At 46.9% G+C, this 16,556-nt stretch overlaps 2 protein-coding genes across 3 annotated transcripts in view; one reads left to right on the top strand and one right to left on the bottom strand.

Moving 5' to 3' along the window:
* Positions 1 to 10,336, bottom strand: part of USP39 (ubiquitin specific peptidase 39) — a 29,441-nt gene extending 19,105 nt beyond the window's left edge. Inside the window, exons 1-5 of one of the 2 annotated variants that reach the window (XM_074196553.1) lie at positions 9,921 to 10,336; positions 5,231 to 5,300; positions 3,689 to 3,783; positions 2,196 to 2,332; positions 723 to 875 (exon numbers count right to left, since the gene is read on the bottom strand). In XM_074196553.1, coding sequence (XP_074052654.1) covers positions 723 to 875; positions 2,196 to 2,332; positions 3,689 to 3,783; positions 5,231 to 5,300; positions 9,921 to 10,245 — 780 coding nt within the window. In that variant the 5' untranslated portion in view covers positions 10,246 to 10,336. Of the gene's footprint in view, positions 1 to 722; positions 876 to 2,195; positions 2,333 to 3,688; positions 3,784 to 5,230; positions 5,301 to 7,526; positions 9,818 to 9,920 lie in introns of those variants that run through there. The other variant, XM_074196560.1, reaches the window with a different exon arrangement.
* Positions 10,337 to 11,908: 1,572 nt separating this feature from the next.
* C1H2orf68 (chromosome 1 C2orf68 homolog) lies at positions 11,909 to 16,003 on the top strand. The gene is given in 5 exon segments (XM_074196573.1): positions 11,909 to 12,054; positions 12,056 to 12,117; positions 12,819 to 12,982; positions 14,408 to 14,610; positions 14,910 to 16,003. Coding segments are annotated over 5 exon segments (597 nt in total). The 5' UTR covers positions 11,909 to 12,009; the 3' UTR covers positions 15,033 to 16,003.
* Positions 16,004 to 16,556: the final 553 nt, after the last annotated feature.

Genomic DNA, 16,556 nt, shown 5'->3' with positions numbered 1-16,556 from the left:
GAATACCATCTGTATCCAGAGAAAGAATTCTGGAGTTTGAACAAAGAACAAAGACTATTACCTTTAATTTTTAAAAAAGCTATCTTATTATATATGTTCTATAATTTTACTATCTCTTATACTTTATTTTTTTTCATTAAGGATATGATTTCTCTCTCATCACATTCAAATTAGATCAAAGTATACCATGGAAACAATGTAAAGACTGACAAATTGCCTTCTGTGGGGGGTGGGGGAGGGAAGCAAGATTAGGGAGAAAATTGTAAAACTCAAAATAAATAAATAAATAAATAAACTTGTAAATAAATAAATAAATGGGGGGGCGATTGTAGCAAGAGTCAACATTTCTATTATGCTCACAAAGCACTTTCCTCAAGACAGCCAAGTATTATTTACTCCAATTTATAAATAAAGAAGTTGTTTAAAGTCACATAATTAAGTAGTATCAGGGCACAGATTTCCAATCCAGGTCTCTAGAAGGGACCAAGCAAAGTCCCACAGGCCACAGGCTCAGGAGACAGGAAGAAGATGGCTACATCAGCTCATCTCTCTCAATGGCCCAGTGGGCTGATATAGCAGTATACTCCCTGGTCAAGTCTTATTTGGGGTCAGATGGTTCTAATAGCAAGGCCAGAACCATATCAAATGATAGTATTTCTTCCTCCTCTCATCTGACTCCAAAGTTAGTCTCTCTTTTACAAAGTCTTACTCGGAAGACCTACCTGAAGCACAGCATTGGCATAGTCATTAGCCTTGATATTGTTCAGTCCTACGATACCAGGTAGGTATGTGGTACCATCATAAGCCCGAGACAGTTTGGCCTGCTTGTCCAAGTTTGAAATCTGTTGCTTGGTGAACGTGGGCTTCAAGACGTACTGCAAAGAGAAATGAAAAAAAAAAAATCAACAAAGGTGTAATTCTCTTTAAAATCAGCAGGGGCTGGGGCGGCTAGGTGACACAGAGGATAAAGCACCAGCCCTGGAGTCAGGAGTACCTGGGTTCAAATCTGGTCTCAGACACTTAATAATTACCTAGCTGTATGGCCTTGGGCAAGCCACTTAACCTCATTTGCCTTGCAAAAACCTAAAAAAATATAAAAATATAAAAAAAATAAAAAAATGAAATAAAATAAAATCAGCAAGGGCTCAAAAGATTCCTCAAACATTTTTTCCTTGTTAACAAAAAAAGGATCTGGTAAAGAGATCTTGCAACATCACCATTGTATCTTCAAATTACAGAACCCCCCCAAAAGAAAGCTTCAACCAGGACTAGCCATTTTATTACTAAAGCAAGCTCTCAATTATTATAATAAAAGGGATGACTAGGTAACACAGTGGATAGAGCACTGGTCCTGGAGTCAGGAGTACCTGAGTTCAAATCCAGCGTCAGACACTTCATAATGACCTAGCTGTGTGGCCTTGGGCAAGTCACTTAACCCCACTGCCTTGCAAAAAAAAAAAAACTAAAGAAATTACAATAATAATAACTAGCATTTATAGAGGGCTCTGGGGTTTATAATATACTTTACAAATGATATCTCACTTAATCCTCAAAACCACCATCCCAAGAGTCTTGACACCCTCCATGATATTTCAAATGAAGAAATCAAGGCTGATATGTTAACTTGCCCCAGGTCATACAGCTAATTACAAATAGGATTTAAACTCTGTTCTTCCTGACTCTAAGTCTGGCACATCATCCAGCTGTCTTAATGAGTTTTAATGCTCAACTTCAGTTCAACAAAATAAATTAACTTATTTTCTGAGAACGATATTATTCACGTAACGGTCTACCATGGAATTGTTCTTTCCTTGGTCCCGTCAGTGACATAATTATTTAAAATTCCATATCGGGGCAGTTAGGTAGTGCAGTGGATAGAAGGAGGACCCAAGTTCAAATCAGGTGTCAGATACTTAATAATTACCTAGCTGTGTGACTTTGGGTAAGTCACTTAACTCTAGTGCCTTGCCAAACTCTGCCCCCCCGCCCAAATTCCATATCATAAAAGTCAAAAATTCCCAGAATCTCAACATTTGGATACTAATTGTATCCATTTCCTCACACATTAAAGGTGATGTCCCAAAGCCACTTGGGCTCTGTCTAAAACAGGAATAAGTCAGCACACAAGGGAAATGACCCTTATCAAATTCTAAGAGCCTCCTAAGAGACCTGACACTCTCCATAGTGACACATACTGTGATGTCCTCCAGTGAGGAATCAATGATTTCATAGTTGTCTGGAAGGCAGTAAAACTTGAGGGTGTGAAGATTAAGGAAAACATGGTGGCTGAACTGGACACTGTGAATGTAGGCATGAGACTTCAACCCTCGTCCTGGGGGGGAAGAAGGAAAGGATGTTAAAGGAGGGTATTTGGCAAAACAACTGTGAGGGGCCAATTTTCCCCAAGTCTCTTCAATATTATTACTTTACACTCAGTAGTAATAAAATATTATTCTATCCCCAGTAACAGACAGATCCCAGAAAGGAATCCCCCACTTTCATTATTCAGGGAAATCAATACCATTCTATAGATTTCTAAACCCCCCCAAATAGTGTGGAAGCATTCCATTCTATGGTTTTATATTTCCATCTTCTTATGTTGCCTATAAAACAGTCTAACCTTTATCTTACCAGATTTAAAACCAAATTCCTCATCCCTCTCCAAAATTAGCCCCATTCCCCAACTTCCACTTTTTCCCAACATTAAAACCTTTCTCTGCATTTCCCAAGTCAGAAAGCTTAAAATTCTTTGATTTTCCATTTAGAACAAATCTTGGCAGGTCTGTCACTTCTTTCTTTGAAATATTCCATCCTCTCCATTCCCACAGTCTCACTGTCCTGGGTCTCACTCCCTGCTGACTCCAAGTTGGTCTCCCTGATCTTCATGTTTGCCCTTCCCAATCTGTCCCCAGATTCATCTTTCACAAACATTATGCTCTTTATACCATTCCCAGGCCCCCAAACCTTAGAATGGCTCCTACTACAAACCCATTAGCCTGCTTTTAGTGGAATGGAAGCTACAGAGGTCATTTATCACACTCTCTTCATCCCCATTGTCTATAAGACAGTACCTAATTAACAAATGCTTGGTGCATTAGGCTAAAGGCCTCCATGAACTGCCCTCTGACTATCCAACCTTATTTCATTTCCTTCTCCAGACTGTCTGTTAATCATTTCTCCCCCCCCCTCCAAAAAAATGAAAATAAAATCATTTCCCCAGAATCTCTTTTGGGCCCTACTTTGAACTGGCTTCCTTGTGACCCGTAGAAATCCTTCCTTGCCTTGAAAGTTCAACCTAAAGTCAACCTCATACTGTCACAGCCCAAGTAGCCTAGTCCAGTCATTGGGCATCGCTCAGGTCAGCACCCCATTATGTGCTCTTGGCCTCTTTCTAAGTTCCCTGAGGGCAGCAATCCAAATTTTAGTTCTTTCGGTGTTTACACCATTCAGAAGAAGCTGAGATAAACCTAAGGTAAAAGGCTGAAGAGATGTACTCAATCTTATCACTAGACTGGCTAAGAGATGTTGCTTCATAAAAGAATTCTTTAGAAAACTCATGCCCATGGACTATTTGCTCCCAAAGGTCCAGGAAGAGCCTGCTAAAACCCCCTGGGTTCATCCTGGTGGGTTCTGACCTGATGCCATTACAGGAAAGTTTGGAGCCCTAGGACAGACAAGGCATATTTACCTTGAAAGTATTTGCCACACACCAGGCAAGCGTAGGCATTGATGTGTGAAAGCGAAATGGAGCAGAGTTTTTCAAAGTCGAAGTCCAAGACACTCCTGAAAGAACAAGAGGAAAACAATTAACAGTACTGAAAAACCTATTAAGCCAAGGCTGAGGCCCCTGCAGGAGCAGCACAATGAAGCTGGCTCAGGGAGGATCACAAATTCTGCTGCTGTTGATATGTGGTGTTCACCCTACACTGTCTGCTCCTAACACAATCATACACTGTTGCTTCTAAAAAAGCCCCCAGCCCCTCCTCTGATTCCACCTGTGCCCAGGTTCCTTAAGCTGATACATCCAGGCAGTACTATGTGTTTCCCTGCTCAAAGACTCAGGGTCTCCCTGGGCCAGTCTCTTCATCTCTAAAATGATAAGACTGCATGAGTAGGTCTCCAAGCCCTCTCCAGATCCATGATCTATGGTGGTTCTATGGCCTGTATTGCCAATGTGCAAGGTCACATCTCCCTGGACCTCGGTATCCTCATCTGTAAATAAGATGGCTGGACTCCTTGTCCTCTGGGACCCCTTCTAACTCCAGACTGATGATACAAAGAGCAGTTCAAGATTTGAAATAAGAGGGCTGTTTGATTGACCCCCTTATCTAAGAGAGCTGGGAGTAAGAGGGAAGGGGAATAAAATACGTATCCTTAAATAAAACCAAAATATTCTGTAAAGTATTCACTTGATAAACATTTATTAAGCATGCATCTACTATGAACAGCGATGCTGTATTAGGTACTAGGAACACAAAGATAAAGACAACCCCTTCCCTCAAAGGATTTATCTATTTGGAGTATACAATGATGAGCAAACAAGATTACAGAATATGGCAGAGGTTAAAAAAGATAAAAGAAGGGGAGGCTGCCAGAAAAGCTGGAGGAAATCATCTACAGCTGGGAGGATGAGAAGATGCCACTTCTGTTGGGCCTTGAAGGAAAAGGACAGTTTCAAGAAATGAAAAGAGGACCTGGAGAAAGTGATATCACGGAAGTCAAGGGAGAAGGGGTCTCACCAAAGATGAGGGAAGCATTCATCAGCAAACATAGTGCAGAGAATAGCAAGAGAGTGGTCTTTTACTTTTTCATTTTTTAATATGTGTGTAGAGTAAATGTATGTGTCTGAGAAATAAAAGACTGCTCACTCCTTTCTCTGTCAGTAACTGGCACTTTGTTCTAATTTTCTGTTCTAAATCATTAAAACCCACCAAACACTCATCTGCTTTCAGATGAACAGCAGGATGTGCAAATGCATCCACATTCTCCATTTCATTTATGTTCAGTTAGGCACAAGTTCTACAGCCCAACTGGGCTATAAAGTGGAGCAGAGACAAATCTTCTGGCGCCCAAAGCTCTAAAGGAGGTAAAACCTAGCCACTCTACTCTGTCATTAACTATGGATGATCCAAATGGTTTTTATATTCTTCCAGGCCAATGCTAATTAATGTTGTCTTCTGACCAACAATGTCCTTTTTGCCCAAGAAACTATTTTCTCTGCTTCACTGACCTGTTAATGGTGTCCAGGTAGGGGCAATGGCGGCTCCTTCGATCCTCAGAGTCTAAGCGTCCATATCGCACTGAAAATCAAGGGAAGTAAAGATGAAAAATTACAAGAAAGGTCAGTGACAAGCAGAAACTAAAGGGGGCCACTGGAGGCTGAGCTCAGCTCAGAGGTCATATGAAACAGAAGACCTAACAGCCTTTGCCCTCTACAATCCATCCTCCAGAGCTACTTGATGATCTCCCAGAGCTGGAATGGACCTTGAAAGCAAGGAAGGCAGATCTCTTTTACAGATAAGGAAAGTGAGGTACAGGATCACATAGTTATATGTCTGCTATGGGATTTGAATTCAGATCTCAATGACTCTAGTCAGTGCACTAGCTACAATATACTGCCTCCACCAAATTTTTTTTTTGCAAGGCAATGGAGTTAAGTGGCTTGCCCAAGGCCACACAGCTAGGTAATTATTAAGTCTTTGAGGCTGGATTTGAACTCAGGTACTCCTGTCTCCAGGGCCGGTGCTTTATCCACTGCACCACCTGACTGCCCCCATCAAAATTTTGTTAATAAATCCCCAAATCTATAGGATAATATGCTAACTTTTAGCTTATAATTTACAGTCCTCCAGAATCTTACTTCAATTTACTTAACCTTACCAACTTTAGTTCATTCTAAAGTTTCCCTTCACAAACTTTATAATCCATCCAAACTGGAACATAGTTCTTACTCCTACTGAAACAAACAAACAAAAAAAAATTCCTCCAAGGCCTGGCTCAGATTTCTCTATTTATTAAAGACTTCCCTGTCTTTCCAATTGAAATCTCTTTCCTCCCCAAAATTCATCTAGTATCCTGTCTAAACACTTCTGAGGCCCCCATCAGACTCTATGTTGTTTATGTAGATGAAGTCCCCTCCAATCACAACCTTGGAGTAGCTAACCTAGGCAGCAGGGTGACATGATGGAAGACCGTAAGCCTGGGTGGGCCAATGGACCTCTCAGACTCAGTTTCCTCAGCTGTAAAAGGTGGATCACAATAGCACCCGAGTTGCCTCCTCATGGGATTATTGTGTTACACAAGACAATAGTTACACTGCAAACATCTATTATGCAAACCTTTCAATGCATTATGTGATTACTGTGGAAAAGGAGAGAATAAGTATTGATCCAGCACCTACTAGTACTGTAAGAGTGTCACAAACACGATCTTACCAAACACTGTTACAATTTCCAATTGACAGTGAAGGAGACTGAGGAGACCCCCCCTTTCCCTCTCCCCCAGAAGCCTCATGGTCTCTGAGCTTCCTACCTCCAGCCCAGCCATTTCTTCCAACACTCCTAGTAGCAATATTTCTACAGCATTTTTCACCCTCACCCTCACAGGCACACAGGGAGGTAGGGGCTATTATAATCTTCATCTTATAGTACAAAAAACAGGCAGATTGGAATTAAAGGACTTGCCCAGAGTCATGGAGCTACTAAGTATCTGAGGCTAGATTAAAGTCTTCAGACTTTGGGGTCCCAGATGCTTATTATCTAATGATGGCAGTAAGCACATGACTTCCTCAGGTCTTTGCATCCCCAATGTTTTGACCACTATGGGGCCCCAATAGTATTTAATAGAATTAAACCAGAGAATCAGTCAAAAAGATCCCACAAAAATTTATTTAACAAGAACTCACCAATCGAGTAGGTGCAAAACAGAGATGGACAAGATATAGTCCCTGCCCACCAAGTACCTTGTAATCCAATAAAAACAATATAAGGACAAATCACTATCATACAATTCAGTACTGAGGACTTGAGGGTAGCGACATCTTGGGGCAACTGGGTGGTGCAGTAGATAAAGCACTGGTCCTGGAGTCCAGAGGACCTGAGTTCAAATCCAGTCTTGGACACTTGATTGCCTAGCTGTGTGACCTTGGGCAAGTCACTTAACCCCACTGCCTCAAATAAATGAAATCTAAAAAGAAAAGAGTAGTGACACCTTATCACAATATTCCACACAATCTCTAATACAGAGGCTTGCAAGGAGTTCAATGGATGTTTGCCAGATGAATTACTGCAGGTTGCTAAAGGTACTTAGATCAAGAGACTATTTCTAGTTGGTTTATGAAAGTGGCCTTGAGATTATAGGATCACTAAACAAGCCTTTAGGGATCAGCTAATCCAATTTGCTCATTATAAAGGTGAGAAAGTCTTAAGATCTGCCCAAAGTCAGGCAGTAAGGAAGGACTTCTCTGACTCCAAATGGACATCTCTAAAGGACAGGTGGGTGAGAGGAGAGGGGAGAGCAGGACCCACTTTCTTGTCAGTGAAACAAAGGTGGTTCCTTTCCAGCTCTAATTCCTAAGCCTGATCAGGAATTCCCAGCAGAAGAAATAGCCTGAGTTGGGAAGCAGGAAGTCAACTGTTTAGTGTATCCAGAGTCCAGTTTCTGAAAAAAGTAACGTAAAGGATAGAAGATGTGCTGACCGCTTCACTAGGCTCTCCCCCGGAAACTAGAAACTCTATTACTACTCAAGGACAGCTTGGACTGGAAGCTGGGAGTTACAGTTGCAACTGTTGGAATGAGATAGCAGGGAGTCAAAGAATGTGTGTTAACTGAACTTTGGGTCACTGAACAGGTGAGGAGAAATCGTCTTCTAGTTAAAAATATTATATAGTGAAGAAACAAACAGAATTTTAGCAGTGTGCAAAAAACTAACAGTTTATTATGCACTCTGAAGAGATTATGATGGCTAAGAAATGGACAGAGAAGGGACTAAACTTACTTCCAGAGAGAATGAATTTAACTCATAGTGAGGAGAAATATAAAAGAATGCTTGAGACTTTGATTGGTACCTTAAGTGAACTGAATTTCAAACTGTTAGCAAAAGTGAAGTCACTTGTTATAGGGAGGTATTTAAAATGACTCTTAATCTATGATCTTTTGAAGTTAAAATATTGCAAATAATTGTCTTTCACCACTGCCACTGCTAATAAATGATGTCTAATAACTCTAATACTTAATTCCACAAGATGATAAACAATAGATATTAAAAATATAAAGAAAATGGAAGCATAAATTTCTCCTTTTCTGGGAGTAATTAACTTATTTGAAAAACTAAATATTTAATAAACTGGGAGCACAAACTAAATGACAAATTGTCCGTTTATTTTTAAAATATTCAAAGATATGCCTCGATTATCCTAGAATCCAGGATAAGGCCATGGGACCAAGTCAAGTGGCAAGTTAAACTCAGTCCAATCTCAGACCCATTTATAGAAATAAACAAAAAACAAAGGAAGTGGGGAGAAGTTTGACTGATAGGTAGTTTTTGTGATGATAATGAAGATGTTTGTCCTTCATACTCAAAGATCAAGACTTCAGGGAGGTGATGCCAAGAATTGGATTTACATGGGGGGGGGGAGGCCTGTGCTAAAGCACCAGTCTCACTTTCTCCTCTAGAATCATCTGGATCCAGTGGCCAGATCTGGATCAGGATAACTGAAGATGGCCCTGGATGTGAAACAATCAGGATTAACTGACTTGCCCAAGGTCATGCAGCTGCTAAGTGGCAAGCATCTGAGGCTATATTTGAACTCTCCTCTAACTCCAAAGTCAATGCTCTATCCACTGCTGCAATTTTATATACTGTAGCAGAAAGCTACAGGATTCATTCATTCATTCCTTCAACATGTGCGTATGAAGTGTCCTTTACATGTCTGGAACAAAATGAAAAAGCTTCTGCCCTTAAGAAACTCATGTTCCACTGATGCCATGACAAGCACATGAATTGGATTGGAGTGAGAGGGCTGTGCTAAGTCACTAGCCTCACTTTCTCCTCCAGTCATCTGGATCCTGTAGCCAGATAGGGATCAGGATGACTGGAGATGGCCCTAGATGAGAGACAATCAGGATTAACTAACTTGCCCATGGTCATACAGCTAGTAAGTGACAGGTGTCTGAGGCTAAATTCGAACTCTCCTCCTCTGACTCTATCTACTACTCCACCTAGCTGCAGCGGTTTTATATACTATAGCAGAAGGCTACAGAATTCATTCGTTCATTCATTCCTTCAACATGTGCGTATGAAGTGTCTTTTACATGTCTGGAACAAAATGAAAAAGCTTCTGCCCTTAAGAAACTCATGTTCCACTGATGCCATGACAAGCACATGAATTGGATTGGAGTGAGGGGGCTGTGCTAAGTCACCAGCCTCACTTTCTTCTCCAGAGCCATCTGGATCCAGATGGAATCAGGATGACTGGAGATAGCCCTAGATGCAAGGCAATCAGGGTTAAGTGACTTGCCCAAGGTCACGCAGTTACTAAGAGGCTGGATTCGAATTCTCGTCCTCCTGACTCCACTGCTCCGCAAACACCTATAAGGAAAAATACATACAAAGCAAATGCAAATAATTGGGATAGACTGAGGAGGGGGTGCAGCCTTGAAGGGTCTGAACGGAGCTGGGGCTCCAGGGTTTGGGACCCTCCTTGCAGCTTGGAGGCCTTTCATCTGCACGGTCCAGCTGGGCCAGCTCCCTGAGGGGAGGGAGGGCGCGGCCCTGGTGCTGACAGGGGGCTGCAAGCACAGGTTTCCGGGTGTTCGGCCCTGCTGGGGGGGGGTCCACTTCGCCGTCGGGGGCGGCGGGAAGAAGGAAGGGGCGGGAAGGGGGAGGGGAAGGGGGCGGCCCGGCTCCCGGCCCTGCGCACCTCGCACCTCCCGCTCCGGCTCCGAGTCCTCGTCGACCTCGCGCTCCCGCTTCACGCGCGCCCCCGGGAGCGACGGCGCGGCCACGAGCGCGGCCACGCTCCCCGCCGAGTGGTCTCGCGCCGCCGCCGACTCCGAATTCCGTTCCCGCTTCACACGCGCCGGGCTCCCCCGAGACCCTGTGCCCTCCGAGTCCCGCTCTCGCTCCCGCTCCCGTTCCCGCTCCCGCTCCCGCTCCCGCTTCGACCGACTCGAGCTGCTCCGGGACTCCCCATCGCGCTTGCCCCGGGCGGAGCTCCGCGTCTCCCTTTTCGTCCGACTAGACATCGCCTCCGGCCGCCGGCCCCGCCGCGCGCGCGCTGTTCCTCCGCGCAAGCGCAGGGGGCCGAACTTCCGGCGCCGCGCCGGCGCACCACGGTTGACCAATCAGCCGCAGCGCTTCTGGCCAATCCGCAGCCACATCTACTCGGGCCGACGAGCGCAGTGGCCCGTATCTACAAACCGGTTTCCTAGGCTTCCGCGTGCGACTCCGGGATGCTCTCATTGGTTCCCGTCCCAGGAGCGTGAGGCCAAATGAGCCAATCATCTTCACTACCCAGAGTTTCTCATTTAAAGGGCCAGAAGGCCCGAGACCCTAGAGTAACATTTAGCTTTAGCACTCTTGACTGGTGTGTCTGTCCAAGGCTGCGATGCCTGCTTCGAGAATGAAGGTCAAACAACAGCAATTAGAAAGGATCAGAGGGGCTTTGGACCCTTCTATAAAAGAAGGGAACGACTTTTGCAGGGTTGAAGGAAATCGCGCCTAACCCTTGGACTAAGTTTAAAAACAGTTAAGTTAGTTCAAAGCCTGTCAGTTCCCAAACTAATCATTCAATTCAATTTAATGTAAAACATTTCTTAACTACCTAAGGTCCAATGCTAAACACTGTTTACAAAAAAGACAGTCCTATCCCTTAAGCAGCTTACTAGACCAAATAGCATTCAAAACAAGTTGCATACAAGATAAATAGGAAATAATTAAAAGAGGGAAAAGTCTGGAGTCAAGAAGTTAGGAAAGGCTTCCTCTGTAGGAGAGAGATCAGAGCAGAGAAGGGAGAGCTTTCCAGGCAAAGGGGACAGCCAAAGAAAATGGTGGGAGCCGAGAGATTCCATCTATCTTGTTCCTTCTGGTTCATAGAACAGCCCCGAAGGGCTGGAAGAGTGAATGTGAAAATGAGTTGGGGTGGCAGAGTAGGTACTGGTTGATTTTGTTGATTAATTGATTGACTGGGCCTTAATTTCCTCATCTGTAAAATGAGTCCACTATAAGTCCTTGAAGGCAGGCCTTTTTGGTCTTATTCTCTCTGGTGCCGCGTTAAGATGAATTGAATTGAGTGAGTTAGAATGGAGATTGAGATTCAGTCCCCCTCCCATCTCCAAGCCCCAGACTGGCAAAGAGGAGCCCTAATTGAGGATAAAAGTGGAGGGGATGGGGAATAGGCCAAGGAAAGAGGTTAGGGCTCCCCTGGTGGGGGGAGGGGAGTGAAGGTCCTCAGGAATCCTACCGTTCTCTTAGGCCTTGCCAGCGACCCTGCAGCTGTCCCCTTAGGATCTTGGGCAAACATCCAGAGCCGCCTGCACCCATTAGCGGGTGAGCTCCTGGAGGGCAGGGGATGTTACTGCCTTCCTCATCTCCAGCTAAGGTGGATGTCATGGAGAGGGCAGGGGCTAGAAGTTTGCTCTCCGTAGCCCCCCTACACACAGTGTTGACCCATGGAAAGGGCGGAATAACTTTTTTCCTCGTTCATTCATTCCTTCTGGGCGGGGAGAATGTATCAGCCCACAAAGATACAAAGTAGACACAAAGTAGACACAAAGTAGATACAAAGTAGCCAGCAAGCCCTTTGGGAAAGGAGAGGCCCGCCGCCCGGCTGGCGGAGGGGGCGGACCCGGCGCGAGGCGGGGCCAAGGAGGGCCAATGGGGCCGGGCCGGGCGGGGCCTGGCGGGGGCGGGCCCGGCCGGCGGGGGGAGGGGAGGCGGCCGCGGTGACGGTTGCTCGGGCGGCGGGGCCGGCGCTGGCTTCGGCTCCCCCGGGCTCCCGGAGCGCCCCGATGGAAGCGGAGCCGGCTGCGGGCCGGCGCTGCTGCTGCAAACCGGGGGGGGCGGCTGGACATGAGCCACGGCTTCGTGCACCACATCCGGAGGAACCAGATCGCCCGGTGCGGCCCGGCCCGGCCTCCGCCCCCTCCCCGGGGTCCCCCCTCGGGGGCCGGGCCCAGTTACTTCCTTCCTCCCCCCACCCCCACCCCCGGGCCCAGGTCCTCCTTTGGATCCTCGGGCCCCTTCCCCACCCCCTCCCTCGGGGCCCCTAACCTCCCCTCCCCTCCCCCAACCCCCGGGCCAGGTCCTCCTCTGGATCTTGTGGCCCCTTCCCCAAGGTCTCTAACCACCCCCAGGATCCCCCCGGGTCCCCTCCTTGTGGCCCTTCCAACCCAGCCCTCTAGCCCCTCCCCCCCAGTATCTTGACCCTAGTACCTTCTTCCCACTGCCACCCCCCAAGCCCCCGGCCTAGGTCCTCTGACCCCCTCCCCTTCCCCGGGGTCTCTAACCCAGGTCTAACCACCCCTCACCCCAGTATCCCTCGAGTCCCAGCCATCTGAACTAGCCCCCGCCCCCCCCCCAGCTTCTGGGACCCTGCCCCAATTCCTCCTATCCCTGAACTGGGCCCGCCGGCCCTTCCCCCAACTGCTCCCTACACCTGTTCCTCCCCTCCCCCCCCTCTTCCCCTGCCTCTCCCCCGGCCCCCCATCCCTCTGCTCCTCCTAGCCCCTGCCCCCCAGCTCCCACGGCCTCCTTCCTCGGGGCCAGCCGCGGGCTGACTTGCCCCCCCATCCCCTCTCCGTCCCCCCCCCCCCCACAGAGATAATTACGACAAGAAGATGAAGCAGGCAGCCAAGGAGAAGGTGCGGAGGCGACTCACCCCGGGTCCCACGCGACCCCGGAAGCCCGACCAGCAGGTGTACTTACCCCGACGGCGAGGAGAGGCGAGGCTGGGCCGGCCTGGGACCTCCCCTGGGAGCCGGGGTGAGCGAGCCAGGAGCCTCCACCTAGCTGGGTTGTCCCTGGACGTGGGTCTCCTTTGGAAGCCAGGAAATAGGATGCGCAGGAACACGGGGTAGTCAGGAAGACCTGGGTTCCAATCTTACTGCTGTCTTTGGACCGGCTGGGTGACCACAGCGAGGGGGAGGGGCCGTGGGCCGTGGGGAGGCGAGAGCATCCCAAATTTAGAGCTGGAAGAGGCTTTGAAGTTCAGCCTCTTCTCCAGATGGTGGCAAAATGGGGTCAGTGATTCACAGGCTTTCCCAGCTGGGAGGTGAGAGAAGCAGGGAAGCTGAGCTTGGCATCGTTCCAGGCCTGTCTCTGTCATTTGCTGGCTGTGTGACCTTGGGTGGGGGGACTGAACAGTCTAAACCTGTAAAATGATGAGATGAAGGCCAGAACTTGGGGTCAGGCAGGTCTAAGTTTGAACCCTCACATTCTGACCAGGTGGTTGACCCTGAGGCTGTCACTTAGCCTCCAGCTTGCTCATCTGTAAAATGAGATAATGATGCCTCTCTCCCAGGATATTGTTGGGAGGGTAGAATGATGAGATAATGATGGACTTCCAAAGGTGTCAGTGAATGCTTAGTATTATTATTATTATTACCAGAATGTAATGGGATCTTAGATCTAGAAATGGGAGATGAAATCCTCCTGCTCCAACCTGCTCATTTTATATATATATATAAAGAAACAGATCCAGGAAGGGTGACATACCCAAGGCTACATAATTCATAAGCATGATTTGAACCCGAGACCTCTGACCTCAAAACCAGAGCATTCCCTCAGTACCCAGCTGCTTCTTAGTTGATATCTGAGGAAATTATTTTCTGGACCATAAGCCAGGATTTGGAAGCAAAGAACCTAGTTTGAAATTAAGGCTTGGTATTTTAGCCTCTTGTTTTTGTGAGGCAGTGGGGTTAAGTGACTTGCTCAGGGTCACACAGGTAGGTAATTATCAAGTGTCTGAAGTGGAATCTGAACTCCCATTACTGGTTTGTTTGGTTTTTTTTACTCTTAATTGGTTCTGTCATCCTGGCCTTATTTTCTTTATCTGTCAAAAGCTAACATAAGTCTCAGGGCTTTTGTAAGGTAGGAGAATATAAATCACATTGTAAACCTTAAAAGTCACAAAGGGAGGGATTTTGCTCAGTCCCCTTCATTGGATTTACAGCAGTCACCCAGATTCCATCATCCATGAACTTGTCCCTTCCAGACTTCCTAGGGACACCAGTCACTACACCAAACCTGTGTAGTCCTGCCCATCTCTGCTTGGTGTCTGGGGTGGATGGGGAGAGAGGCTGTTTCCAGGGACATTCCCAGCTTGTTTCTTTGGCCGTCATCATTCCCAGCTGATTTATACTGGTCCTTCCTCCTTTTTCCCCTCACCACTGATTTCTCTTGGGCCAGATACAAATTTCCCTACATGCAGCCTCAACTATGAGGAGTCCAGTGAGAGCAGCAGCAGCAGTAGCAGCAGCAGCAGCAGCAGCAGCAACAGCAGCAGCAGCAGCAGTGGTAGTGGAACAGACCCAGAACCTCCCAGCCTTCAACTCTTCTGCCTAGAATATGAAGCAGATAGTGGGGAAGTCACATCTGTTATCGTGTATCAGGTACAACCCAGGAAGTAACAGCCTAAAGGGACTGGGGGGGGGGGGGGAATCACTCACAGAGGGGACATACCTGGGTTTCCTGGGCTGGAAAATGACAATGAACGGATGCTTGCTGTCACCCACAAGGAACAGCTCAGTATGGGATTCAGATTTAACTCGGGATGGGACCAACTGAAACCTCAAAAGAGCCATAAGCCAAGATGATGCATGAGGGTTTTTGTTTAGGGACAAGAGTTCCTGCCCCATAAAACCTTGCTCCCTCCCCAAAGCCATAGAGCTGACTTGCCTTTTCGGTTCAGGATGATGACCCAGGAAGGGTGAGTGAGAAAGTCTCAGCCCACACACCCTTGGACCCACCCATGCGAGAAGCCCTAAAGATTCGAATCCAGGAAGAGATGGCAAAGCGTAGGAGCCGGTCCTGAGATGTCCGATTTCCTGGGACTAGACTGGCTGTCTTGGCTGGACCATCAGAGCTGGAGGTTTACCCTGCCCCCTTTACCCTGGGGCTTTTGGAGAAGTGGCCACTGCCCAGCTGGCCCCTGGCATCTCCTTTGCTGTGACTTTTGCCATCCCACCATCTACCACAGCTGTGTGGGAGTGGAAGAAAGGGGTTTCTTTGGCTTTGTGACCTGCTAGCTGGAATTCCTGAGATGTGCAGCTCCCCCATATCAGTGAGCACCCTGAAGAGCCTCCATTCTCCCAGGGGTTGGTGCCCTAAGCCTTGTGCCAATCAATGTGCTCCATTTTTGAGGGAGGTTCAGGGCCTTCTCAGCGACCTCCAAATTCCTGCTTTTAAGGTTTGGGAAAGTTCTCCTCTCATAGCCCTGCTTCTCCTTCCCAGACTCCAGGGCTTCCTGGAGCATTTTTCTCAGCCCCGTTTTCTTTCATTTGCCCCCTTTCATTTCCATGTCACTGTCTCAGGGAGGACCCCAGGGCTTTCCCCCACCCCAACCTTGCAGCAGCTCTCAGCTCACACAGCTGGTGGTTTTCTCATTTTTGACCACTCTTAGCAATACCTACAAGAAAACTAAGGAGAGCCTTTGAGCCAAGGCCCAAGAACCTTATGGGATCCATGAGAGCCCAGAGTATGCCAATTGCCCTCCCTAGCAGGACTCTTCCTTTTCCAATAAGTCCTGCCACATCTGGCCCAACAAGACTAGTGGACCGGAGCTGCTTCTAAAGATGAAGAGGTTTGAGGAGAACGTAGGAAAATGAGATTACAAACAGATGCTCCCATCTAGCTGGGCACTCTCCCAGTTAGCCCAGAGAGGGGCTGAACAAGCAATAATTACCCAAATTGGAGACCTACTGCTCCTTCATTTTTCCTCTTTAAAAAAGAAAATACCCCCATACCCCAACCACATCAAATCCAGAGTTCTTTGTTTTCCCTCTTCCCCAATTCTGCCATTTTGAACCTCCTAACTTTTAAGTATATAAAGTATGTTTGAGATTCTTAGAATAAAGGTACCAAAAGAAAAGTCCTCTTAGCTACTGAGCATTCTTCCGAGTACCTGTGTTAGGCTACTATCTGAAAAATGTGTCCTGGTATTTCCACAACATAACCCACCCCTTACCAGGCACAGTAGCCTGGCTGTCATTCCCAGAATTCAATCTGACTCCAATGAAGATGTGAATCTGAAGTGAACCTCTTTGAAACCATGTCCTGAAGATGCTGCTCCTTCTCAGCAGAGCCTTTACGGCCCCTTGGAACAGGCTCCCAGCAGTTCTTAGAATATTTCTTAGAAATATTACAGGACTTGGGGTGGCTAGGTGGCACAGTGGATGGAGCACCAGCCCTGGAGTCAGGAGGACCTGATTGTCTTATTCTCTCTGCCTCAGATTTAATAATGACCTATATATGTATCAGGATCCTAAAACCAGGGGAGGTTTGAGTCTACTTCTGAGAAGTGAAACCAGGCAAACACTTTTAAGACTATATAAAATCT

Source organism: Macrotis lagotis, chromosome 1 (assembly GCF_037893015.1).
Source record: "Macrotis lagotis isolate mMagLag1 chromosome 1, bilby.v1.9.chrom.fasta, whole genome shotgun sequence".
Classification (NCBI taxonomy): Eukaryota; Metazoa; Chordata; class Mammalia; order Peramelemorphia; family Peramelidae; genus Macrotis; species Macrotis lagotis.
Note: the sequence above shows the minus strand (reverse complement) of the source record. Positions and strands in the feature narration are given on the sequence as shown.